The sequence below is a fragment of the Lepidothrix coronata genome, unplaced genomic scaffold (genome assembly GCF_001604755.1).
Source record: "Lepidothrix coronata isolate B3197 unplaced genomic scaffold, Lepidothrix_coronata-1.0 Scaffold55, whole genome shotgun sequence".
NCBI lineage: Eukaryota > Metazoa > Chordata > Aves > Passeriformes > Pipridae > Lepidothrix > Lepidothrix coronata.
The window spans coordinates 5,213,846-5,239,935 of record NW_016690235.1 but is presented as its reverse complement, the minus strand read 5'-3'; the positions used below and the strand labels follow the sequence as shown (position 1 = coordinate 5,239,935).

Below are 26,090 nucleotides of genomic sequence, written 5' to 3'. Positions count from 1 at the left end.
TGCGCTGCAAAGACTTCAAAATGGCCAACTAAATCATCAAATCAGAACCACACAGTTTCAGCTAAGCCATCCACTCAAATTTGCATGGTACAGGCTCAGCTTCAGAAGAACATAGATGCGTCTTATCCTGGAAAGTCCTGATGGTGCTAAGAAACCCAGATATGCAAGGGGATGCATCTGCAGAATAGGGAGCACTACCACAGATACTACTACAGCATCTTTTCCTACATGAAAAATAAAACCCAGCTCTTAAAAAAGGAAAGAAAAGAAAAGAAAAAAAAAAGACAAGAACTTTGTCCTGTGTTTCACTATAGCAGCATCCATGCAGCCCAGAAGTATATAAAGCTGGCAGGATCATTCCAGGTTCCTCAGCTGATCCTCACAGAGCCGCTTTGCTGCAAGATGCATTGTGCAGCAGAGACAGACAGTGCTGAGGCATCAGGCCTTGTGGTGAAAGGCATTAAGCTGTGCAGCAAGGGAGGTACAAAATTGTAGTATTTAGGAGCAAATGCATCACTATTTGTCCCAGCAGCTCTGCAGGAAAAGGGGGGAAAAAGCCGTTTTGTGACTGCAGCATCCGGCAGTCAACAGCCAGTCTTGCTGAAAAGCCTTCCCTCTCCTGGAGCTAATGTGCTTTCTCTCAGGCATTACCACTGAGATGCCCAGATCCTACCACAAAGCATTTCACATGGCAAGTCCTTACTTGTATTAATCCAACAAAACTAATCCAGAAAACAGGATACAGAGCAGCTTATGGGCTAACTTGCAAGAAGGAGGCTACAGATGTCTCTTACCCCTCTCTTTGTTCTCTGCAGCAGAGGGAAAATGATTTTATGGGACTCCATCTACACATCTCAAACCCTTCTCCTTCCTTGCCTTAGGACAGCAAGGACCAGAAGAGGCCTCATGGCTCACCTCTGCCTTTGAGGTAGAATCTCCAGCTGCCAGGAGCTCTCAGCAGAATTGTACCTTGTAGCCAGGTCTAACATGTGGTAGACTGGCTTGGCTTCAGCATTTACCTTGGCAGAATCAAGCACATCCAACACAACAGGTGAAGTGTATTTGTGCAGTACTTAAAAAAATTCTAATGGAAGCATTAAAGCTTATTTATCATCGTGGATGTTCCAAAAGTTTACATATAAAATCTAGTTGTTGCCATTCTGTACTGGTGGTATTGAAACAGCCTTATGAACTGATTACAGTGTCTCAGACCTGCTGACAGACTGAATTACAAAACTGTGTTTCTTTTTAGCCTAACACCAGAAGAGCATACCATGCAACCTGGAACACTCCCCATCAGTGCTCTAGACCAGACCTGCAAGTACAGCTTGCATGCTTCTCCACAAATACTCCAGCCCTCAAAACCACAGAGGTTAACAGGCCAGCAAAGACTGGGAGGCAAGATGTCAGGGAAACATTGGTACTGCTTAGACTTCTGCTGAAGGTGTCTACTGCTGGGAATTTTCACAGATTTACTATTAAATGCTATCCTCGAAAGATTCTCAAAGAAAATATTCGTAAGATTCAATGTTTGGCCTCCTTAATGGAATTGTCAAAAAGACAGTTGCTGAACCATTATTTCACCATGGCAATACTGGAAACAAGAAGAAATGCTTGCCATGGAACCCATGTCCATGTATCTAAGTTGCTAGTCAAGCCAACTTGAGGCCTTACTGAATTAATAGCACCATGGGAGAAAGTTACAATCTGTATGAAAACAACATAGCCCTAACTGCTATTAAGCAACTGCAGAACTGTGAACTGTTTTCTTGCTTTCAAAAGCAGTTGCCAGTTCAAAAACCCCAAATGACTAACTGCTGTTTAGTTCCCAGAATGACAGTGCGTTTCAAAGACATTTTTCAGTCAAGACACATCTACACTATTAATAAATCCTTTCTGTACATTGTACAGCATCAGGCACACAAAGCAGCATGTGGGAAAGTATTTTGAGCTCATTTGCTGTAGGTTCCTTCAAATTCAAAGACAATTTCTCCACTAACAGGTGCTGGAAATTGCATAAATATCTTGCAGCTTTTAAAAAATTCAACTCATGTTTAAAAAGCACAAATGCTCCCCAGATCTTGAATTATTTAACCTGGATAAGGGATCTTGCAACCTCCTTATAGCTGTTGCTGACATTCATGCCCACATGCATCACTTTCAGTGCCATAATGCCAGTATTTTGACAGTCTCTGTGCTTCCCTTTTTGTGTGCTTGTTTCAAAGTGCTTCAAGCTGTCAGGTTTTTTTCAGTGCAAGCAGAGCCGAGCCCTGGATATTTCATATACTGACAAGCTGAAGGAAACAACAGTTCCCAGGGAGACTGAGCATTGGAATGAGGATGGTTTTTGCTGTTCATCCTACAGATCACACAAGTATTGCTGGGCAGACTATCTCTGGGCCTTTGCTCCAGTTACAAGAGGAGGACTGGCTGAAGGAGTTATGCTGCCTTCAGCCAGTTTTACACAAGAGTTAAGTCAGCGACTTCAGGTAACTACCCCTTGCTTCTCACTGGTCTAAAGTAAGAGATGCAGGAGGTGGCATGCACATGGAAAATATCTTCAGCTGTAATCTAGTCATATAGCCACACCAAATCTGCTGTTTGCACACCCTAATATCAGCTGTTGGAGCAAATGCATGATCACTGGAGAGGTCAGACAGATTGATATCCATGCAGGAAGAAAAGAACAGAATTGTTCTTATGTCCCTTAAGTTTCTTTTGAATTGTGAGCAGCTCTGTCACACTGCAGATACTCTGCTCCAAAATCCCCATGGTAAAGGCCACACTACAAGGCTGTCCCCAGGGAGAGGAATCCTGCAGTGCTGGTGGCACGTTGGGCACTCTGGTAATATACAGGCAAGTAATGGATGGTTTTCAGGGCATACTCTAGGTTTAAAGGCAGCATATGAACAAGACTTTCCAAGCCAACACATTTTCATGATTCCCACACCTAACTGATTAACAGATAGGGATCTGGTTATAGAAGCCCTTCACATCAGCACGCGTCAGATCAGCCAATGAAACAGCTTAATCTTTTCCTGTGTCCAGCATCCTTTGTGAGACACGTTCGATAGGTACCCTTGGACGTTCGATAGGTACCCTTGGACGTCTCCTTGTGCATTCACATTCCTCCTTAAGTGTCTGTCCTGAAGCCCTTGAAGTCACCTTGAGCTCCTTCTCTTGACAAACAGGACAGCAAGCTGTAAGACCTTTGTTGCAACAACTTGGACATGTCAGGACAAGCTGCCGGCAGTGCTGGCTCGAACAAAGTTTATACTGGTCCCACAGCGCCCCACAGTATCTGCATGCTGGAGGGAGGAGGAAAAGAAAAAGTTAACACCCACACTGCTCCGGCTGTTCTCCTCGAAGAGAGCTTGCTATGGCACCAGGGGGCTGCCAGCTCTCATTTAAGTGGCTATCTATTGTCTTCCAGGTTTTTAAGTCCTGCTTAGCTTGATCTTCTAGAATCTAGTTAATTTTCAAACTTCTGTTTTTGATGTGAAAAACTTAGGACTGTTTTCTCTCGGGAAAAGAGGAAAGTACTCACTAGTCCTTCCTCTAGTTCTGAATAGACAGATTTAAAGATTCTTAATGTTCTTAATGCCAAGAGAAGAAGAAAGATATGCATGTGTTAACTAAGCCAGTACACAGAAATGTTGCCTCTGGGGAAGGGGTGCCATGGAACTTCCTTCCATCTACAAGCAATGGCTTGTTCGGGGTGTCATTTGCAGTCCTGGTGGAGTCCTTCCACAACATCAGAATTTTTAACTCTCTAACTGAAAGCTACAGCCCAATTTAGCTGCACCACCACACTTCCCTTTGAAACTTCTGGAGGGATGGCTGTGATGTGTCCAGAGTGTGTTCTGTTTCTACACCAAGTCAGGCTCCCTCAAGATGTATACACTAATTGCAGCAGAGGAATGAGAAGTTATGCTTGAAAAATTACTAACTCAGAGAAAAAAACAGCACTGCTTCCTAAAAAAAAAAAAAAAAAGACTAGAACCAAATTCCATCTATTTGTTATATGTGGCAACTGATAGCAAGATAGCAGATCATTTCATCTGCAGTAACTGAAGAGCAATCCCAGCCAGAAGACCAAGCTGTGTTCTTAACAACTTCTACTAGAGGTCACTGAAATTCTACCAGCTACAGAAAACTTTAAAGCGTGAAAATAACAAAGTGCTGTAGTGCACAGTGCCACTACTCTTGCAGTGCCTGGTAGCCTGAGTTGATATTCTGTGAAATTACTGGAGCAGAGAACTGCTGGCAGCACGAGAACTACTTAAAACTTGGGTCATTTGGCCAACCACAGTCTGATCAGCACTGTGGGCAACGAGCAGGTAACAACAGCAGTGGTGCTTGACATGTATCTCTCCATAGGTGCAGATGGCTCATAACAGCAGATGTTCTGCAGGGAATACTTCCTTTCACTGCTCCGGTTTTAGTGAACTCTTTTTAGTGACCCGCTTTTCTCTCATTTCTGTTTTATGTGTTAAAGCCATAGAGTTTATAGTCATCATGAAAAGTGATAGCACTAAAAGATCAAACCAAGTATGAGGAAGAACTACGTAGACCAGTTTGGCTGTCCCTGTCCTGCACACCTCTGGAAATGATTGCAATAGCTTCCCAGCCTTCTGCACTTACGTTATCTAGTCCTACCTGAGATGATATCTTCATTGGAACAAATGGCGTAACGATCATCAAATACAAACAGCTTCCCCCTGTAGAATCCATCTGGAAACTCTTCCAGGTACTTGTGAATTCCACCTTTTAGCTGGTAAACCTCTCTGCACACTGCCTGTTTAAAGCATATTAGCAGAAAAGCTGAAGGAGACCGCAGCAGTGGTGGTGTGCCAGAGTTCCCAAAGCAAATGTCGTAAATGCCAGGGGTCAGTGAAAAGCAGCAGCTTCCCAATGACCATCAGATGGCACCACGTGCACCCACAACTCTAGGCAATGCCATCAGGGACTACTGGGCAGCTCCACAACGTTGGCTTGCTGACATGAACCCGGCTGGGCATTTAATTGTACAGTCAAAAGAAGCTGGTAACCTCCTCACCTGAGGGAGGTTTGCTGCATCACAGATCAAATGCTTTTAAACCTCCATGAACTGCCACTTATTCTGTTTTTAGGTAGTTAACTGCTATCAGAAGCAGAATTTCTCAGGGCTCACATTGATGCAGCAGAGAAAAAACAAACAAGGTTTAAGTCTCTGGAGAACATTTATGTGTTCTGTTCCCTTGATCCTTGAGGGAAGGATCCAGGAGAAGAGTGGGATGGAAAGCACAATTAGAACAATGCAATGTGCTGGATTTAATTCCACAACACTGGGAAAGCACTGACTGGCTGATTTTCGTCACTCTGAAATGCTCAAGCTGTGCAGTAATGACCACAGAGCATAACCTAGACAGAGTCTGTGGAAACACTGCAGAATGGTCTCAAGCCCTCCTAAAACACTCCTAACAGTGGACATAAAAATACCTCTTATCAACAAATGGGTTATATAATTATTTTCACAGAGCAATCACTGCTGTGACACTAGACCATGCAGATTATACTGAGCTGCATTAAACTATCCACATCCTTGAGAGACAGCACGAGGCAAGCACGAGTTACAGGCATTTATTTCCCCACCTGTGCTTTAGGCAGTTCGTGCACAGTAAGAATTTACCAGCAAAACAGACAGGTGCCTTTAGAGCAGTCTTAACTCCCCGACACTTGTGCCTCAGAACAACATCTTACCTTGCTCCTTAGGTAAGCAGAGCCTCTTTCACAACGAATCCCTCCTGTGCAGTACATCAGGACACGCTTGTCTTTGAAAAGCTCCAGGTTTTCATCTATGTAGCTGGGAAAATAGCTGAACTTCCTGATATCTGGAGCCAGACAGCCCTGGAACTGCCCCTGCAATAACAACAGATGGCCATGCAACCAGTTACAAGCAGTATTACTGGTAAGGTCTGTGCTTCAAACTAGAGGAAGTAACAAACGTTTGGCCCAGAACACTCATCTGGGCTACTCAGATGAGTAGTTTTAGGAAGCTACTCAGATGCATTTATGCATTAAAACACATTCTGGACACAGCATGTCTCCTCATCCAAACAGAAAAGATTGAGCTAAGCACAACAGCACTGTCAGAGAGAGGACAAACCACAACGCAGAGGGGTGGTGGTTGTGACAGCAGGATGCCCTTGTTCTTTTTTACACATGGGACAAGGCAAAAAATGCTGAAAAACATCCTTACAAATTATGCTACTTTTACTTGAAACGTTCACTGCTAATGTTGTATGGATCACTTTGTGTTGTTCCTGCCAAGCTGTACAAGCACTTAGCCAGGCAAGCTCCAGGCTGAGTTGTGAGCAAGTCCTCTACTGCTTGTGTCTAATATTCACTACTAAACTTGGTACACATTACAGTCAATCTGGAATATGGCATCTCTTCTAAGGTTACACCCTCACAATGGTACATGCTTCACCCCAGCACTTGCAACACATTGCAAGAAGCAGGCAAACAACACTTACTATTTTACTTTCATAGAAGTTCCTACAATCCAGCAAGATGGTATCGCTTTGTCCTTGACTGGCCTGAGACAAATATTGTTCTACTTCTCTATGAAATTCCTGAGGGGATAAATGGATTCCTTTAACACAAAAAAATAAGGGAGAGAAAGGGAGAAGAAAAGTGAGAAGCAGAACTACAAAACAATGTTACATAAGATCTCACTGATCCAGACACTCCTCAGATTTCCAAACAAAAGATTTTTTTGATTGTTCACAGCCTTTTCATCCCAACTCAATCAGCCAAGTTTATCCATCTTTGGTTTCCTATTGGCAAATGAAAGAAAACACAACACTGTCCCACGTGACAAAGAAGCAGTAGAAGCCTGTCTCTGTGGTCTTTTATTGCATCCTCCTGGCACCTCTTATTGTTGTAAAAGAAAGAGTGAAAAATGTTTCACTTCCCTTTGCTTATCTGTCGTTATATTTGGAGGTGCAGAAGCACACAGAAATGCAATTTTTAACTGAAACTCTTCTTGATAAAAATAGAAAATTTCCATAAGGACGTATTAACTTCAGTACAACTTCAATTTACAGAAAGTTTCTCAGCTTTCAGGTTGCTCAGGACTTAAGACTCCCAATGTAATGAAAAAAAAAAAAAAAATCCCCCAGCAAAATCCTTTACCTTATCTTAAAACCCCCTACAAGCAACCTGGTTGAGTAACAGGAACCATCTCCATAAAATGCTGTAAAATAGGAGGGAAAAGGGAAAAAAAAGGAAAGATATATCCAAACATACATCCCACAAACTACAAAATAATGGGGATAAAAAATAATCCTTTCCCAAAAACACAAAAAGATGCTGTAGAAGTTTGGCACCAGTAAAACCTCTCAGTGGAAAAAAAAGCCCAAACTGCTCTGTTAATTGCCACTTGCTGTGCTCCTGCTCACCACCTATATAAGCATCCTCATAGCAATTGCACAGCCAGGAATATCTTATCAGGCATAATCAATGCTAAGCAGCTACAGGTAGCACAAAACAAATGCAGTCTTTTTTAGGGGAGTGGCATTGACCTCATGGAGAACTTGGCTTTGCTTTAGTGCAAAAGACACTAAAAGAGCTTGGCTTCAAAACGAGCAGAGCCAAGTCAGCAGTCCACAACACAGGGACATGCATATACTCAACTGGAAGCTTTACTGCGATTCTAGCATTTTCTAAAAAAGAAAAAGCTCTCAGCATCCACAGCACCAGAGCCCACTGGATCCACAAGGCAACTCCACAGAAAAAATCTCTTTTTATACAGCTTGGATCTTACTGCAAGATAACCCCAACAAGAGCATTGGAGCTCTTTATATGATTTATTTTCTGAGGAGTCCCAAACTCCTACAGAATACTTACAACAAATATGAATATATTCATGCATAGAAATGTCTTTCCTAACCATCATACGTAGTTTCCTCTTACATCTGCCTGTAGCAGATGTCCAGTGACTTACTCCTTAACTAAAGCCAAGGTGTGTCCCTGTCCCACAACAAGGTAACGGTTTGATGTCATCTGAAACTGTTTCCCACAAAATGGGAATTTAATACTTAATATTAAGTTTTCTGAGGCAGCTAAACACTTAGCACACTAAAATTTGGGCCAGCAAATTCTCTGTACTAGTAGCTTTCGAGTACCAGTAAGAAATCAGTATCTGTTTCTCCTGTGTCCTGGCCATTGTGCAGAGGGAAATGTATAACGTTTATTCCTTTATTCTTCACTTACGCTTCACTTGGGTGAGAAGCTTTAGATTTCATCAAATAAACTTACCAGTTTCTTTATAAGACACTATCTTTGGATCAATGCCCATAGGTACAATTTCTTTAAATACTCCAACTCGAAGGTCTGGGAAACAGTGAGCTCCTCCTGCACTGCTCTACGTAATCAAACACAAAAACAATTCACCAACATTTGCCAGGTGTCAAGATTAAAGTTACCTACTCACTTTAATTTCTACAACTCATTAGAACATGAAAATGTCTTGGTGGCTGAGAGAAAGAAATGTCTCTCCTGCTGAAATCCATACTTAAATCCTGAGGTTGAGGCAAATACAGAAAATACTGTAATGTACTCATGCATGAAGGTTGATGCCCAAAGAGTTTGAAGATCAGAGTAAAATTCCATCCCTGTTCTGTTTTAGCATCTACATATGACTGTACCTAATGCAATTCCTCCTGAAATTCAGCCAAGCACAACAGACAATTAAAAAGCTAAGACTGAATCATCACTCAAATGTGGAATTTGAGTTTCACAGTTGCACTGACTCCTTCGGTCTAGTTGCTTATGAAAAAAAAAAAAATAGCTCTCCCTGCAAGTAAAACTGTGTGAAGAATAGCTTCTGCTTTAGCAACAGCTTTCCTCCCTCACAGAGAAACCAGCACCTACAGTGCTGGGGCAGCCAAAGCCTACCAGGATGCCACAGAGTGGACCAGCCACAGTTGCCTTCACCATCTCAGGACAGCCATCAGCACATATGCTCAGGCCCAAGCATAAGTTAGCACCTCTGCCTCCAGCCAGGTACTAAGCGGAGTTGGAAGAAACCTCTTGACTGGGCCTGTGTGTTTTCTCTAGAGGATATCCAATCCAGGGAATTGACAATGCACCTGTGCAGACACCAAAGCCTCCGCGAACCTAAACCGGTAGGCGTCCAGTCAAGGATCTCAAATCAGGGTGAAGGGGACAGTGTGGAAATACTTTCCTTGCCTAACAGTATGTCGTGATGCCTACTCAAGCTGGAGAAAATGCTTGTTGAAGAATGATGGGGCTGAAGCACTCTCCCTTATTCACCTATATGGGGGGCTTTGCAGCTGCACCCATAGCTGTCAAAGCTTGTAGCAGCTGCTGTCACTGCTCATGATAACTGCTAACAGTGGCAAAAGCCAGCAAAGATATCTAAACAAAGTATGTTTAAGAACCCTTGGCTTAGGTAAGTGCTGGCAGAGCAGAGGTGCTACAGCAGAGGTAATGCTGTCAGGAAAAATGTGCTTATTTCTTAAAAATTAAATGACCTGCACTAACAATGTCTAGGTAGAAATTATTTTTTCATACCTTGAAATCCTCTTGACACAAAATGTTTTTGAACAGAGGCTGGGAAAGCATAACTTCAATGTACAGACTGGTAGCTACTTTACTTCCACCAACTGTCCCATTAATCCCTTCTGAAGCAACTCGTACCTAGGAGGCAAGAGGAGAAGCTGGGGCTGAGCCTTAGAAACACCAAAGCAGATCACAGTGAAATTAGCAAAATATGACTGGATGAAAAAGGCAGGCACAAGAGTATGTTCAGAAAAGAGACTACTGAATAAGGAAGGAGAATATGGTTATACTGAATTTGAACATAAAGAAGACAGTAAATAGGAAAAAAAACCCCAGTAATCACTTCTGAGCCATTTCAAAAGAATCATAACAAGATGGTCAGAAGAGTCCCTGCAATAAACAGAAATGCTGTCTAAACAGAGAAATTGCTGTCTGCAAATCCTGCAGTCAGCATTAAAATTCCCACTGGAAGTCTGCCTCAGTAAGAACAATAGGCTTGTGCCCCATGACTCACACAGCTAAAAGGAAAATGTGAATATGCATAATATCATATCTAATATTAAACTTCAGGGTGAGTCATTTTATCTTCAGCACTGACAAATGAACAAAAGTGCTGAAGTAGGGGGAGGGAGGGAAGACTGAATATAAGAGGCAAGGAAAAAACCAAGTGTTTAAGAAGCTCAATGCTGTACCTGCCTCAGAGATGAGATAAACAAAAAAAAAAAAGGAAAAGAAATTTGAGAAAAATACCAACCACCAGGCAAGAGAGCTGAGCAAAAAAAGAAGTGAATGCATCAGGACATTTCACCCCCACATCTCCTGTGCTGATGTACAACAGGGAAGGTGCCTACCATGGGCAGATAGAAAGAACCTACTTAGGAAGACAAGTCAAAGACAAGACAAAAGGAGTCTCCTCCTCTGAGTTGTCCTCCTTCTCCCCACAGCAACATCAGCTTCATGAGGCTAAAACTCATCTTTGCCCACAGCCTCAAGAGGCCAGCTAGTTAAGCAACTCACATCCTTTTGGCCTGCCAGGAATGAGAACAAAGACTGTGCAGGAATGAGCACTGCTCTCCCATGGTGTGGTCTAAGATGTCAGTTGCTGTCACCTAATTCCTGACAGTATGGATTACAGGTTGGTGTAGTTACTGGGCTGGAAGATCAATGTGCCCCAAGGAGTTAGGATACATGTAACCATGAAGCAGAGCAATCCCAGTTGCACACTACACAGTGCTGCATGTCCAGCTTGGCCTTCAGGCTGTGTTGTGCTGCAGTACCCTTTAGCCACAGGATAAAACCCAGCCTAGTAATGCTAACTGAGACACCTGCATGCAGCTCTCTGTTGACATCAGTGATTATGCCACCTCTTGTCTCCTTGCCTTTATCTAAAAGTGCATCAGGGAGGTCTCACGTGAATATACTTTCTGTTTGATAGCAAGAGTGATAAAAGAACTTGTTTTTCTGCTTCCATGTGTAATGGTTCAAACGACAGAAATGGGGTAACCTTTGCAATAATAGGGCCTGCACCATGTACTGTGTGTGGATCAGAGGCTGGCTGGATGTTGCACAGCCAAGGGTTCCCTGCACCAAAACAAATATAAGATTATCTGTATTTTTTTTCCTTTATAGCCTTAGCTCTTGGGCAGAATTCTGAAAGATACCTTACAGAGTCTGACTACCTCTCGTAATGGGGTTATAATAGATTAACATCTTCTGGTGCAAAACACCCAATTCTCCACATGCCCCGTTGTCCTGCAGTAAGCAAAGATTTTTTGCTAAAGAATACACTAATTGCTTAAAACTTTACCTTGCCAGTGAGATGCAGATGCTGGCACAGAGCCTTTTGCCAAGCACAGAGTTTCTCTGGATCCTTCACCTCACAATAACAGTAATACAGAAGTACTTCTCCCACCTTGCTGCCCATAGCATGGTAAAGACGAGCAAATAGAAAAAGGATGTTAGGGTTTGAAAGAACAAAAACATACTATTAGTAGTAAACATTCAAAAAGCAGACGATCTTGTTCTGGCAGTTATATGGAGAAAAAAACCCAATCAAACTTTGGAGGATTAGCACTACTGGGTTTGATTTATTTCAAAGAGAAGGAACTAAAAAAAGCGCTCATACTTCTAGTTCTCAGGACTGGGTACAAAATGAACTTATCTGTGATGCATGGGGCATTTCTGCCAGTGGCCTACATGTGCTCTCTTAACACAGGACACAAGAATTGCTCATTTTTGTGTGCACAGGTGTCCCATTAAATGCTCAATCTGCCAAACTGGGACTTGAAAATTCAAGTGCTTGAGCTATCTAAATTTAAAAGGACAAAACCTTTAGTGAGACTGTGTGTGCCTGCATTCTGTGCAGCACAAGCCATACTCTCTCACAGCCAGGAACGTTTTTGTGAACCTACTTTATAACTAACAAGCCCTTAATGTACCTGAATGAGCAGAGGAAAGGAACATGTGCAGAGCATATCCTGCTGTTCTGCTCTTTTCTGTTATGGATCTTCCTTCCTTACAGATCCAAGCTGTCCAGCAGCACCTGTATAGGTCAGCTTTAACAGCATGGGATGATAAAGCTCTGAGAGTGTCCTAAGTAGACTGAACTACCATCAAAAAACCTGCAGTGTAAGAAGCACTTTTTTATTATTACTGTAAAAAAACTGTAAGATCATACTTTGAAGTAAATCTTTATATAAAAGATATCCAAAGACTTCGAAGAGCTAAAGGAATATCGGGGAAAACCACTTTTGTACTTTAAAAGTGCTGCTTGACTGAATTTCACAAAAGGTACTACCGGCAGATGATCGCATAAAGATGGGCACGTAAAGCCCATTCCTGGGCCTGCAAACCGACGAGGGGCTTTTTTACCTTGTCGGATCATCGTGGTTAATGCGGCTCGTGTCCGGGAGCGCCCAGGAGATCTCTGGGCTGCCCGCAGCAGCCGGGCCGTCCGCGGGGCTCCCTCCGGCCTCTGCCGGCTCCGCATCCAGCCCCTCCTGCCGCCCGACGTCCCCGGAGTGGTGCAGAGCGACGTGCCTGTGAATGCCGGGCAGCTCCTCGAACGCCTGCCGGCAGCACCGCCACCGCACGCCCTCTCCGCCGCCGGGACACCGGGACGCGGCCGGCACCTCCTTGGCTTTTACGAACAGGGAAAAGGCCTGGAAGGCACCGCAAGGACCCGCGTTACCGAGGTCACCGCGCCACCCCCGCCCCAGGCCCGGCGCGGCCCCACACCGACCCACCTTCCTGCGGGCGAGGGCGCGCTGCTTCCTGCCGGCCGCGCCGGCCTCGGCCGGCACCATCTCCGCCTCTCCGCCGGGAAGCGCCCGCTCCGCTCCTCCTCCGCCCCGCCCCGGAAGCGCTCGGGCAGGGCCCGGAAGCGGGTGGGAGGTGCCGCGCCCGCCCCGGAAACAGCGCGGCCGCGGGCGGTGGAGGAGCGCGCTGCTCTGGGCCCGCGAGAGGCGTCCTGGTCCTTTGCTTCCTGCTGCTTCTCGCCGCTTCCCGGGGCTTCTCGCCGCTTCCCAGTGCTTCTTGACGCTTCCCGACGCTTCCCGAGGCTTCTCGCCGCTTTCCAACGCTCCCTCCGGCCGCTCTTCCCCGCCATGTCGCGGCGGCGGCACAGCGACGACAGCGATGGTGAGCCCCCCGCTCCCCTAGCCCTCATCCCCCCGGGTGGCGAGGGCGGCCGGGAGGGTGGATGGGGCGGGAATGGAGGAGCGGGGGGGTTTCTCCGGCGTCGGTAACGCTGTGCTCGGTGTGTTCTTGGAGCAGGGCAGCCCCACAAGAGGCGGAGGACCTCCGAGCCTTCCGAGATCGAGGAGAGGCTCGAGTCGCTCATCTGCAGGGTGGGAGAGAAGGTAGGCGAGCTCGGGAGAGTTAAAGCCTTATTCCCCTTTCCCCCCTCCCCTTCGGCGCGCCATGTGGTAGCGGTTCGTCTGTAGTAGCCCCCCCACGCCCCCCCTCCGACCCCTCGTTCCCCCCCCCCAAAATAAAAACCACGTGTGTTGTGAGATACGTTGAAAGTTGTCGGTTTTTGAAAAGTCACGTGGCGGGCAAGTGCTTAAATTGTAGCGTGGTGTTTCCCGAGCAGGGATACACAGCCAGCGAATAGTTTGTTACCTGTATGCCTGCGGGTGTTGGTGGTCCCACTCCATCAAGGATGTGGAGGAATAAACTTGGTCTGCCTGTGGCACAAGTTTCCAGTCCTGACAGAATTTGGGGCTAGTGGAAGAGGGGGGTCATTGGAGTTCCTGGGGGGGGAGGTTGGTGAGGTGCAGCTCTTCTGAGGAGTAGCTGCTCCTTCTCTGAGGCACGGGAGAGCAGTTTATCACTGCTTGTTGCCCTGAAAAAAGAGGTGACATCTCGTCAGGCTGGTTTGTATTGCCTGGTTGATGATGAAACTTTTTTTTTTATATTTTAATTTTAGAGTAATTCATCTTTGGAGAGCAACTTGGAGGGCCTAGCTGGTGTTTTGGAAGCTGATCTGCCGAATTACAAAAGCAAGATACTAAGAATACTGTGCACTGTGTACGTATGGGGGAGGTCTGGGAATATGGGAAGTGTTTTCTTTGTGCATAAGTTTAAGTATTTAGGGTAGTTTGAATGCCAAGAGTGGCTTTACTTCCTTGCTGCTGTCACAGCATGGAATTTGTCTTACTACAAATGAAAGAAATAGAGGAATAAGCTAGTTACGTAGTAGGCGTAATTCGAGTAAAATATGACTTTACATTACTCTGACTTGAAATGTGTACATGGCTCAAAGCAGGTAGAAGAAACTTCAGAGCTGCTCTTCAGTAGCTGTGGGAACACAGCAATGCTGGGCAGTTTCTTGTATCCAGATGAAGTGCTTATGACCACCAAAGCTGTTGACTGCCAACACTTATTTAGTCTTACTATCTGTGATGTTTTCTCACTGCTTTCTCCTCTTCTCTGACAATGATTCGCTCATGTCTTTGTAAGCCCAAACATGAGGAGCAGAAAGTAGCCTCTCTGCTGCCTGACAGCTCTCCTTACTCTCCCTTGCAAAGTGCAGGAGCAGAGGTGCCCTATGTCAGGGTTACTGAGTGGTGTCTGAGGGCAGGGTTGTGCAGTGTCTAAGGCAGGAGGTAAGACAAGTACAAAAGAAGGGTGTAGGGGAGACTGTAACCTACACTAAAGTATCTGGTTTTGCAGGTATTTAAAATCTATTTTTGTAGCAATATTTGTTAATAAAAGGCAAATAGGGCCTTTTTTTTTCTTTAACCTGTAGCAATAAGACACTTCTGAAAGTACAGGGTTAGCTTTCATGCATACGAAAATGGCTGAGGAAAATTAATTCTTTATGGTAGGGCCTGGCTTTCCCTGTGTTGTATAATAAAATTCTTTCTAAATTGTGAACTTAAAACAACTTCTTACATCCTTGCATAAACTCCATCACATGTATTATTTGGCCAACCCTCTGGAATACTCAGCAATTAGATAAAAATAAAAAGCAAATACCATAAACATACTTGAAAATGGCACGTGCGTTTTTAAGGGGCTGCGGTTAAAACAAAAAAGGTTACCTGTAAGATACTAACTGTGGGATAAGACTGTAAGATTGTGCTAGCAATCTTTTCTTAATTCCTCATGAAATAAGAGAAGGAGGTTCTAAGATGCAATGCAGTTGGCACATGATGAATAAACAACTAACAGAGTGTTTCTTTTTCTGTGTCAGTGCACGTCTATTACCAGAAAAGCTTACTGTTTACACCACACTGGTTGGCTTGCTGAATGCCAGGAACTACAATTTTGGTGGAGAATTTGTGGAAGCCATGATTCGTCAGCTTAAAGAATGTCTGAAAGTAAATATGTATAACGAAGCCGTGCATTTGGTAAGTGGAGTTTTGTCTATTTGTTTTACATTTCTCCTCATCCTTTTCCTCTCCTCCTTTACCTTTTCGTTCCAGAAGAGCTGGACCTTGCAGTGTATGTTACAGTCTCTTTTGCCATCAACGTGCAGTGCACTGTAAATACTCCCAAGAGGAAGTTTGTGTTAATTGAGAAGTATTTCCTTCCTCAAGGGAGAGCAAATCATATTACAGTTGCAAAATTTACTTCCAACTGTATATTTTTCCGGTGAAAAATTGAATTTGTGGTAAAGAGGTGCTTCTCTCCACCTGTTCTTCAGTCAAATGTAAAAGATGAATGAAAGTCATTGTGCTTCTGTTGTGTTCAGAGGTATACAATGGTCTTGTGGCTCTCTTGGAAAAAAACTGAAAAGAAAGTGAACAATTTGGTTCTTAAAAGCTGTTTTTGATGGCTGTTTTCATTCTGCTTATGAGAGATGAAGATCAAACAAGCAGTTTTAAGTGCTACCTGTCTTTGAAACCATTGGCTCCATTCTTGCTGCTTACAGATTTTGTCTGCTAAAAGATATTAGAACTTCAGCAGCATTTGATTTAGAAGCCCACTGGTGGGCAAGTTCCCAGCTTCTTCTGAACCTCACTGGTGAAAATAAAGATTCCAGTCAAGAGACTGCTGTTCAACTATGGGACACTTTTCTAATAAGACCTAATTGCTGGAATTTCTGTTATTTTGGTGATCTGATACGTTATAGAGTGGGTAGAAGTGCAGGAGTTTTCTTCTGTAATATCAGATTCCATGTCTTAGAATGCATACTGGTGTTCCCCATCACTCCTTAGTCAGGAATATTATCCTTGTAGTATTGTGGCAGTGGAGCAGATTACAGACATTATAGTGAACAGTATATTAGGCAGCACTTATGATACTTGTTTTCTAGCTTTGAAAGGTGGGTCTGTACAGTGTGCAGTATTTCGGTCTTGGTGGTACTCAGTGGGTATTATGCTGTTATTGATCGGGTTTTTTAATCATTTCAGTAAAGTTTATTCGTTCTTGTGCGGCCAGTTTAAAAAGTATTCATTTAAAACAATTTTTTTCTCTTTTTTTAGGTTCGTTTTTTGTCTGATCTTGTGAATTGTCATGTAATAGCTGCACCTTCGATGGTAGCTATGTTCGAGAACTTTGTGAGTGTGACACAGGAGGAGGATGTACCCCAGGTAAGCAAAAGATCTGTGGGCTCTCTAGGGCAGTTTTCACAGTTTGTCTGTATCGTGTCTCCTGTACTTATGCTTAGAACAGGAAGTTTTTAGAGACAGCAAACTGAATTCCTGAGCGTTAGTAAAAGGAGCCCGTGGCAATTGGGAAATAAATCATACAGTAAGAAAGTATGGTCCTTTCCAGTGAAGTGGCTGAAGTGAATTTATTTTACCTTACTTTGGCGTTTGGCTTTTCTGCTGTACTGATAATCTGCAGAAGGACTTTGAAAGTGATGCCATTTTTCAGGTCTGCTTATCACAGCTCAAGCGAAAAATTAGACGTTTCAATCTGCAACTGCTGGTCTTTACGTCCCCCCAAAACAACGTGCCGATGTTTCAAATTTAAATGTATGCGCGTGCGAAATCTGTCGGAGCTCGCTTGTATACTTAGATTTTGGTATGTTACCTTCCTGTAGGTGCGATGTGACTGGTATATGTTTGCATTTCTGTCGTCTTTGCCTTGGGTTGGAAAGGAGTTATATGAGAAAAAGGACGCTGAAATGGATCGTCTCTTGTCTCAAACAGAAAGTTATTTGAAGTAAGTTGTAACCCATTAGAAACGCTCTTACTGGTATCTGTTTAAATATTTAAAAGTAAGTAAGAATTAATAGCTTTGATTATTGCTCACTTAAAAGTATTCTAAAGCCTTAGGTTTGAACTGTCTGGGGGGGAGGGAAGCCCTGAAAATAAGTGAGGTGGAGAGATTTTTGAATTTGGAAAGTTTTATTGTCGTGTCTAATTCTAGAGTATGTTATAGGTCTTGTTCTGCTCGTGCTGGAGCAGCTGGAGTTGTAAGTGTGGTGTGAACACTGATCAATTGCTGCATTAGTGCTAACCAGTGTCACTGCATTCTGTCTAGGTGCTTCAGGTTAATGCTGTTGTCAAGATGTACTGATAGTTTAAGTAATCAGAAACCTGTTTTTTATTTACTGTAGACTTCATCAGCTGAAAAGAACAAGTAGTAGTACACTCATGGGAAAAACAAAATTGCTGCCCTAAATCAGTCCATTAAAAGTCAGTTTTTCTTTCCTGTTTAAACAGACGCCGCCAGAAGATTCATGTACCCATGCTGCAGGTGTGGACAGCTGATAAACCACATCCACAAGAAGAGGTGATTGGACTTTACATGCTTTCTTTCAGAAAGTCTGAAAAATAATCTTGTACTAAGGTGTTCTTTTATCACAAAATTAAAAAGCACTTCTAAAAGTACGAATTGTCTGCTGTTTGACATTAATTCCAATAAGTTGTGTGGGGGGAATTCTTTTCCAAGTATTGGTTCAGAATATGAGGTTGTATGGAGTAAGAAGTGTTTTGTTGTGTGCTGACAGGCCCCTGAAGAAATGTTATGAAGTGAGGAATGGCTGTAGATTGTAGCGGGGTTTTTTTGGAACTGCAGGTTGCAGGACATGTTAAAAGACTTTCTGTGTAAAACAGAATGTAATTTCTTACTTATCCCTAAATGTTTTCCATCTGTGAGAAACAGCCCTTTGTAGTGACTTTGCTTTCTCAACCTTAGGAATGCTAAACACATATATAGAAACTGTGTGCAGCAGTTACCATGCCATCTTTCACAATCAAGCCGAAAATATGGAGAGGAGAGGTGGCATCTGGCTAGCTTAGGGTGGGATTTGCCTTTCTGAATATTGTTGAGCGTTGTTCTTTCCCCTAACTTTCAGGACAAATGTTGGGTATCTAAATTGATTTTCTGGGATATTTTGGAGCATGGCCCTCTTATGCTGTATTCACTGTTCCGATTAAATCACAGCCTTAACAATTTTCTTATTAATCATAATTTGGAGGGATGGGCTTTCTGATTATGATTAATTTGTCTACATGAGTATTTTGCCTGCCCAGTGTCTGAATTTTCTTGTTTAGTTCAGTAGAGAGATTAGCTGACTGCATTTGAGACCATGTGTTACCCATACTTGCAGACATGACTGTGCACTTCAAGTGCTAATTGTTACCAGTTTTGTAATGTTCACATTTTGTAGTGTGATGATTTCAGTAAATGCAAAGGACTTCCATGTAGAAGTTATAATTTTAAACTTGCATTCAGTAAGGCCACAGGCCTCCAGAGTTCCTGGAGTAAGTAAACAAAGCAAGACTATGTATTGCCAGTTGCACAGATGTCAGTGCTATCTCTGTGAGAATGCTGGGACTCAAAATTGTGTTGAAAACCATGGCAAAGGTATTTAATATTTGATAATATTGTATATGTATTGAATATGCAGTAGCTGATAGTTTTGATTGCTCTGGGATCAGCATGGCAGTCCTACAGAATGTCTTTCTCATTTTAATGATGATATGTCTGTTTTAATACCACCAAAGAGCAATGACTGACATGATGTTCACTGCTGTAGCTCCACTGGGACTCCTGAGCTGCCTGCTGGTGTTTAAAAAACTGCCAGCAGTTAAATTTTACTGAACACAACGTTGTGTGAAACTAGGAGCAGCTCTAGTATTTAGAGTTCTTGAATTATTTGTTAGTTTACTGAAGCAGCAGTTTAAGAAACTGGGTTTTTTTTTCAGAATGGAGTATGGAATTTAAGGAATACATTTTGGATAGCTCAGGGAACTGCCATTTTTGTTGCAAGATTCGGCGCATCTGACGTTTCTCACTCTTTTCCTTCAGTATTTAGACTGCCTCTGGTCTCAGATTCAGAAGCTGAAAAAAGACCGTTGGCAGGAGCGACACATTCTGAGGCCCTACTTGGCTTTTGACAGCGTTCTTTGTGAAGCTCTGCAACACAATCTTCCTCCGTTCACCCCTCCACCTCATACTGAGGATTCGGTGTACCCGATGCCAAGGGTTATTTTTAGGATGTTTGACTACACAGATGACCCTGAGGTATGTGACTGCTGTGGGAGATGGCAAGTGGATTTCACTGTAAGATTGCTGGGCTGCTTGATATTGGTCAAAATGTGATGTCCCCCTCTCCCAGGATAGTGAGTGGTTTGAAGACAGTTTTGCTTTGGTATTTCTGCAGAAATGAACGAAGTTACCAAGTTACTGTAAAAGCCAAGTTTGTGGGGAGGACAATTTAGATGTTGTGATGCTTAGAATGACAATATTGACTGAATTCTCTAATGTCTCTAGTAAAACTACATTCACAGGGTTAGACTTTGCTTCCAAAAGGTTGGTGACTGGAGTCTTTTTCCAGGCTGGGTATTTGGTATTTATTGCGATGTTTATCGTCTGTTAAAATCTGTTGATGCATATTGTGGAACAAAGGAGTGCAGGAAAAGAATATGTACTGCCTTCCCCAAATGCTTTTATACCTCCATTTCCTTTAAGTCTGCTGCCTTTTACCTTCATTTGTTGGCCTTTGTTTTTTGCAGTGAACAAGAAAGAATACACATGAATATGTATTTTTCTACTCTATGGCTTTATTTCTTAATCATGTTCTAGCTAAACTGTGATTTTTCTTTCTGGGCTGCATGGTGGTAGCTTGCCCAATGACTCCTCAAAGCAAAGGAAGAAGCAGATGCTCTATGAACTTAGAATGATGTTCTCTAGTTTTGTTCCTCTTTCTTCTTATGATGAGTCTTAGTATTCATTTTGTTTTAAACACGAGTCTGAGGTTTGTGTTGAACTGTGTGACATCACCTTTTCAGTCCTGAAGGATAAAGGACAGCTGAGACCCCACTGAGTTTATGTGGAAGTTGGACCACTTTTTTTCACCTGTAAATGTATCTAAGGTACCTTGCTACCTGTTGTACCACTGCATTAGCAGTGATCTTCATGAGTCTTCATTCTTTCTTACTAGGGTCCTGTCATGCCTGGCAGCCACTCTGTTGAACGATTTGTAATAGAAGAGAACCTGCACTGCATCATCAAATCCCACTGGAAGGAGAGAAAGACTTGGTAGGAGGAGCTCAGCACTTTTTAAGGGGCCCTGGCACTTTTTAAATGCTGCCATGGCTTTGGTGCCAGCAGGGATGCATAGAGTCCTGCACTGGTTAGGCAAGAGCGATAACAGAGTCTGTATGATCCAGGGGGACAGTGGCTTCTGAGAAGGGAATCCCTTGATAATGTGGAATGTGCTGCAAAAAGTGTGCAGACACACCTTATTCTTCACAGGAGAGCACTATGGAGAGTGTGATTGTGTTGCGCTTCCCAGAGTATTGAGGGGGCTGATTTGTTGGGTGGGGCAGTGAGCCCTTGAGCTTGTTCATCTGCAGCTGACAGTGCTTTGGTGTTTATGGAACGGCTCTGTGTTGGGCTTCCTGTGGGAATTACATGGCAGAGATAATTGAGCTCTAGGGAGCCATTGCTGGGCTAGTAAATTTCGTTACTTTCAATTCAGCTGTGCAGTCAATTCAATTCAGGATGCAGTCAGGGCACTTTCCTTTATTTCTGCCTGGGCAATGTTTGATGTAGGTAATTGATAACCAAGGTGGTTTGCCACAGGTGTCAGACTTCTGTACAAAACCCACCAAACTATATAGTACTCAAAAAAATCGGCAGAAATGTTGGATTTGGTGATGGCATGTGATAAAGTTTTTTGGTTGCAGCTGTTTGGTTCAGCAGAAACTAGAAATTCAGTGTTGTTGCAGTTACTGGGATAGTCTTTGTTAATTATCAAGAGACAATAAAAGACTAGGACTACCAGAGAGGTTAGTTGTTTGCTTTGCACTAATGATAGGTGGTAACGACCTGATTAAAAGATGAAGCATTTGAAACATGAGAGTTTCTTACATAACCCATTAGCTTAATTGTGCTTTCAAGTCATTCTGAACATCTAATTGTTTGGGTAGTTTTTCTTTCCATTTTTCATGTGTTTATGCCAGAATTGCATATCACAGTGACTTTTTTAAGCAAAGCAGTGTAACCACTACATAAAGTACAATTCTTACAGATCATAGGTTAGGCAATGCTGCTGTGTTCTTGTGCTGTTTCTTTTTTTAAATGCTCTGTGGTTTAATGAACAGGCTTTAGAAGCATTATTGTTGCGTTTGGTGCTGTTTTTGTGGGAACTCTTGCCTAGAATTAAGCATTATCTGTAATTATGTTACTTGATCTTTACATGACGTTTGCTATGTTATGTTTGAATGTATCTCTGGTTTTGCAGCGCTGCACAGCTGTTGAGCTATCCAGGAAATAACAAGATCCCGTTGAACTACCACATCGTAGAGGTATGGATTTTATGGGTCACCTTTTTGTAGCTCCGTTATTTTGTGAGTAACATGTCCCAGTTAGTTCCGTTATAGATCCATTAAATTACAGGTTGATTTGGGAATCAGCCAGAACCTTGTTGAATTGAAGCAGCATTTTGTAAATGAGCGGGTTGTCTTGAGCTTTCGTTGTCATTTTAACGTTGGGGCTTTGATCAAATACCAAAATTTCTTAATGCAGTAGTAATCTGGGTTGTGGCTTTTCTCAAACTTAAAATTATACATATGATGATGCTGCATTTGAGTCACTTTCAGTTTAAAACAAATTTGAGTGAAAATACAAGAGGAAATGTGCACAAATTGAAATACAAAAAACCTCCATTGAAACATAAGAAAAATCTATTTTTAATTCATAGGTAATTGAGCACTTGGAGAGTTTGCCCAGAGAACTTGTGGAGTCTGTATCCTTGGAGAAGTTCAAAACATAACAAGACACAGCCCTAAGCAACCTGCTCTAGGTGACTGCCTTATGTAGGGGGCTGCTGACTTGATCTCCAGTTAGACTCCTGCCATTCTGTATGATTTTATGTTTGGATCTTCTAAATTATTTTGTTCTACTAGCCCTCAGAAGAACTTTCAGTGAAGTAGCAGTGTGTTTCCTCTGGGGCATTCTCCATATTAGAGAATTTATGGCAACTGTAACGTGTACCAGAAGAGCAGCATAGGTTTTTGTTTTGCTGCCTTCTCTGGAAAGTTTGTTTTCAAGTTGTAGAACTGTGTAAAACTTCATTGATTTTCAGCAAAAGTTGAAAGGTATTAACAGATTTCAGCTATAGCAACTTGTAAAGGTTTTATGAAAAAATAACTGCAAGTAGGAATTTCAGAGCTAATTTTGACAAGAAGTAATGTTATGTAGAAGATTTGTCTTCATAAAAGTGGGATTGAGAATTCCTTTTGCACCAAAATGCCAGATATTTGGATTGCTGTAAAATTACATGAGATTTGATCATTTTATTCTTCTTGCACTTTGAATTCAGAACAGAGGAATATTAAAATGAGAAGTAATTTTCTGCCTTAACACTGAACTATATTCAGTGATTTTACCTTCAGTATCTTGAAGTGCTGTAAAAAGTGGTGGAATTCCTGAAAAGAAGTGCAAAATTAATGTACAGATTCTTTGACTAACAGTAATAATTTCCTTTTTTTCTTGCAATTTTGAGTTACTTTAGGATATTCACTTTACTATTTGTCTGACTGCTTACTTTTAATGAAGATTCAGTGTTTGTAAGGCTTAGCATAGTTTTTTTTCGTACTTCTGTTCATTCTGCTTGCTACTACTTCCTTGTAAGGTCTGTCTGACAATCTCTCACCAACAGTCACGTTGGTTTTATGTTGCTTTCAACAATAGTTTAATCTGTGAAATTTTACTGACTTTTTCAGCAGGTCACAGAGCTGTAGAAATAATGTGGTCTAACAAATAAAGGAAGATGTTGTTTGAAGTTCAGAACGTAACAGTTAGGCAGAAGTAAATTTAACCTGGAACTAGTTGTCAGTACCTTCCCAAGTGTCCCAAGGCCCCCGTGGGCCCCTCTGAGCACAGGATGTTCCATGCTGCCTGGAACCCGTGTGAAACACTGAGATGTGACACCTTTCCATCAGTAGCTTCTTCCAGACACACCTGTGGGTATTTCTGGTAGCTGTTAATAGAGGATGTCTGGACAGCCTCATTGGCTTGTTGGATTGCTGTGCTTTGCTGTGCTCCCACAGTTTTTGGTACCCAGTTGAGATGTTCAGGGCGTCAGTGTCCTGATCATTCTTGTGGCCTTGAACTCTTCGCAAAGTATGGTATGATAGTTTGAAATACTTGAACTGAATACTTGGTAATGAACATGTGATGAGTATCAGAAATACAACTTTATGCAGTATCCCAAACAGAAAGCAACTGATCATCCAGTTGTTATTTCCTATCTTGAGAAGTGGAGCCATTTTCTAACCTAACAAAGTTGTCCCTACATTTTTGTCACATCTGTCTTAACAGTATGTCCAGATTATGCTGACACAGAAGGGTTCTCCAGCATCTTACAGTCTCTTTCTGCTTTCAAGTCCTTCCTTAGAATAAACAAGTTCTAGTCAATGTGTTTTCATGTGCTGTTTTTGGAGTCTATAAATGGAGGTTGATTTCTTAAACAAGATTTTTCTGAAGCTTACTTCTTTAAGCTTTATTTAAAAAGGAAACTGATCAACTATAATGAATCAAAGATTCCCAATTCCTTTGATGTTATTTAAATGTAGTTGAGAATGGAATGCAAAGTAAACAGAAAGCCAGAGGTGGATGTTGTACAGAGATGATTTTATTGTAGCCCTCAAGGGGTTGACATGCTGTTATTAGAGGCAAACTTTAAAATAAAAGCACAGATACTGATGGCAGGATTATTTTCAGTTGTCTTGGAAGGACCCTCCACCAAGAAGTATTGAGCATATATTTTTGTTGTATGAAATGCTGATCGTAATTTGCAGTTTGAAGTTGTGGCTTTATTTATATAAGGTTTTGCATAGGAGAAAAGAGGACATGATGGAAAAGATAGAGATGTAATTTTAATGCATGTAGTCTTTCATATTAAATGCTTAGGCTTCCTTTCATATATTTGATATTGATATTTACTATTGAACAGGATCAGTTTATTTGTGTGTTTCTCAGATCATGTGGTATCACTGCAATAGGTCACATTATAACTATTTCCATTTCTACAGTTATGTGCTATATCTGTTAGGCATAATAGATGTATGATGCTGGTGTTGTATTAGTATGAAATGGTAAGGGCAGTTAGAGTGGACTTTATTAGTACAGTGTAGGGTTACCACTACCTTTTATATGGTTCTATTTTCCTGGAACATGCATTTGACAGAACAATATGGGTCTTTTGGGATAGATAATTGTTTAAGATTGATGGCCACTATTGTGAAGCTGAGAGTTGTGCAGACCATGTTTGACTGTGCTCTGATTCTGTGATTTCCCCTCCTACAGGTAATATTTGCAGAATTGTTTCAACTTCCATCTCCACCACACATTGAAGTCATGTACACAACGCTCCTGATTGAACTGTGCAAACTTCAGCCTGGCTCTTTACCACAAGTTGTATCCTTTCTGTGCTGCTGAAGAGCATTTATGAAATGCAGCCTTTATTTTGTTTGTTCTGTAGCTGATGGGATATCAGTAAATACTGGCTGTATTAGTATTTTGCAGCAGCTGCATGAAACTTTGCCTGTAACGTGAGCATGAGAGAATAACACAGCCCACTTAGCAGAGATCTAGATTTGCCAAGTGGGCAAGACTCTTCAGCATTCTCTGCACTGTTCTTGTACTTCCTCTAACCTTCCTAAGAAATGCTGTCTTGGTAAGGGGGTAAAATACAATACTTCTGTTTGTCACTGCAGCCTCTTTAGATTTGGACAGCTTGTGGCATGGTCATAGACACATTAAAACCTGAGAAGGAAAGAAAGTGACAGACTTGATATTTTTTTCTAGCAACTGTGTGAGTGCTTCTTCTCGTTTTTTAGTAGTAAGTGTAGCAGGTGATTTAAAAGAACTTGCCTGAGTTCCCACTCAGTGCTCACACTGGAGCATTCAAAAGGTCAATAATCATCTGTGAGCTCAGAAAGGGTGGCTAAATGCTGAGAAATGAGGCATGGCCATCCCATTATATCACCTTAGGTCATTGGTTTAGATAAAGCTATAGACTGAGAATGGAGGACAGTCAAAAGATGTCTATCCACTGGTAATTTCATGCCAAAATTATCGTTCTAATTCATGATACCACCCACTGTTTGAAAGTCACATAATCTCAAAGAGTAGCCAGGTCTCTTCCTAGAATTGGGTATATGTCCGTGCATGAAGTTTTTTATGTTAATAGGGACACTGTAAGAAGGATAAAGGCCTTGTGGGGTAGAGCCCCTGTAGTCATACTTTCTCAAGCCTTCCGTGATGATTAAAGATTTGAGTGTGTATAAGCAGGAGCCTGTGAAGCCAAACTGTGGGTGAGATTACAGAAGTACTCCATAAGGATGTTGCTGTCTGTTCATGTCATTGAATGTTGCATGGTGTGAATTTTGTCTTTCTGTGGAGGAAGCCAACAGTCTTGTTGCAATGATGGAAGGAAAATAGGCTGGGATTAAAGGGTGGAACTCATAATATTCTTCTTTTTTTCCACTTTGTATTTACCTGATTTTGGAGTAGACTTAGGGAGATTTCAGTGCAAAAGGTTGACGACATTCTATTAAAAACCTTAAAGGAATAACATCTGACTTATCTAGTGCTTTTCTGTAAAC

At 42.2% G+C, this 26,090-nt stretch overlaps 2 protein-coding genes across 3 annotated transcripts in view; one reads left to right on the top strand and one right to left on the bottom strand.

Annotated features, from left to right (window-relative positions):
* Positions 1–1,855: 1,855 nt before the first annotated feature.
* Positions 1,856–12,914, bottom strand: TSTD2 (thiosulfate sulfurtransferase like domain containing 2). Its single transcript, XM_017816387.1, has 9 exons — positions 12,816–12,914; positions 12,442–12,731; positions 11,378–11,486; positions 9,583–9,708; positions 8,305–8,410; positions 6,519–6,637; positions 5,743–5,901; positions 4,660–4,798; positions 1,856–3,308 (listed from the first exon to the last, which is right to left on the bottom strand). The coding sequence occupies exons 1-9, from the start codon at positions 12,873–12,875 to the stop codon at positions 3,028–3,030; spliced, it is 1,389 nt and encodes a 462-aa protein (XP_017671876.1). The 5' UTR covers positions 12,876–12,914; the 3' UTR covers positions 1,856–3,027.
* Positions 12,915–12,974: 60 nt separating this feature from the next.
* The window catches only part of NCBP1 (nuclear cap binding protein subunit 1), a 31,433-nt gene continuing 18,317 nt past the window's right edge, over positions 12,975–26,090 (top strand). The window contains exons 1-12 of one of the 2 annotated variants that reach the window (XM_017816462.1): positions 12,990–13,089; positions 13,130–13,209; positions 13,345–13,430; positions 14,000–14,100; positions 15,269–15,425; positions 16,503–16,610; positions 17,066–17,187; positions 17,691–17,760; positions 19,282–19,497; positions 20,417–20,514; positions 21,722–21,785; positions 24,790–24,900. In XM_017816462.1, coding sequence (XP_017671951.1) covers positions 13,176–13,209; positions 13,345–13,430; positions 14,000–14,100; positions 15,269–15,425; positions 16,503–16,610; positions 17,066–17,187; positions 17,691–17,760; positions 19,282–19,497; positions 20,417–20,514; positions 21,722–21,785; positions 24,790–24,900 — 1,167 coding nt within the window. In that variant the 5' untranslated portion in view covers positions 12,990–13,089; positions 13,130–13,175. Of the gene's footprint in view, positions 13,210–13,344; positions 13,431–13,999; positions 14,101–15,268; positions 15,426–16,502; positions 16,611–17,065; positions 17,188–17,690; positions 17,761–19,281; positions 19,498–20,416; positions 20,515–21,721; positions 21,786–24,789; positions 24,901–26,090 lie in introns of both variants that reach the window. The other variant, XM_017816461.1, reaches the window with a different exon arrangement.

What these genes read in the sequence shown, in the direction of transcription:
- TSTD2 (XM_017816387.1), bottom strand. Translation starts at nt 12,875, where the DNA reads ATGGTGCCGGCCGAGGCCGGCGCGGCCGGCAGGAAGCAGCGCGCCCTC. An exon ending in ATCTGCATCTCACTGGCAAG is followed by an intron (nt 9,709 to 11,377) that starts GTAAAGTTTTAA and finishes CTTGCCTCCTAG; the next exon opens with GTACGAGTTGCTTCAGAAGG. An exon ending in AGTGTCTTATAAAGAAACTG is followed by an intron (nt 6,638 to 8,304) that starts GTAAGTTTATTT and finishes TTTGTGTTAAAG; the next exon opens with GAATCCATTTATCCCCTCAG.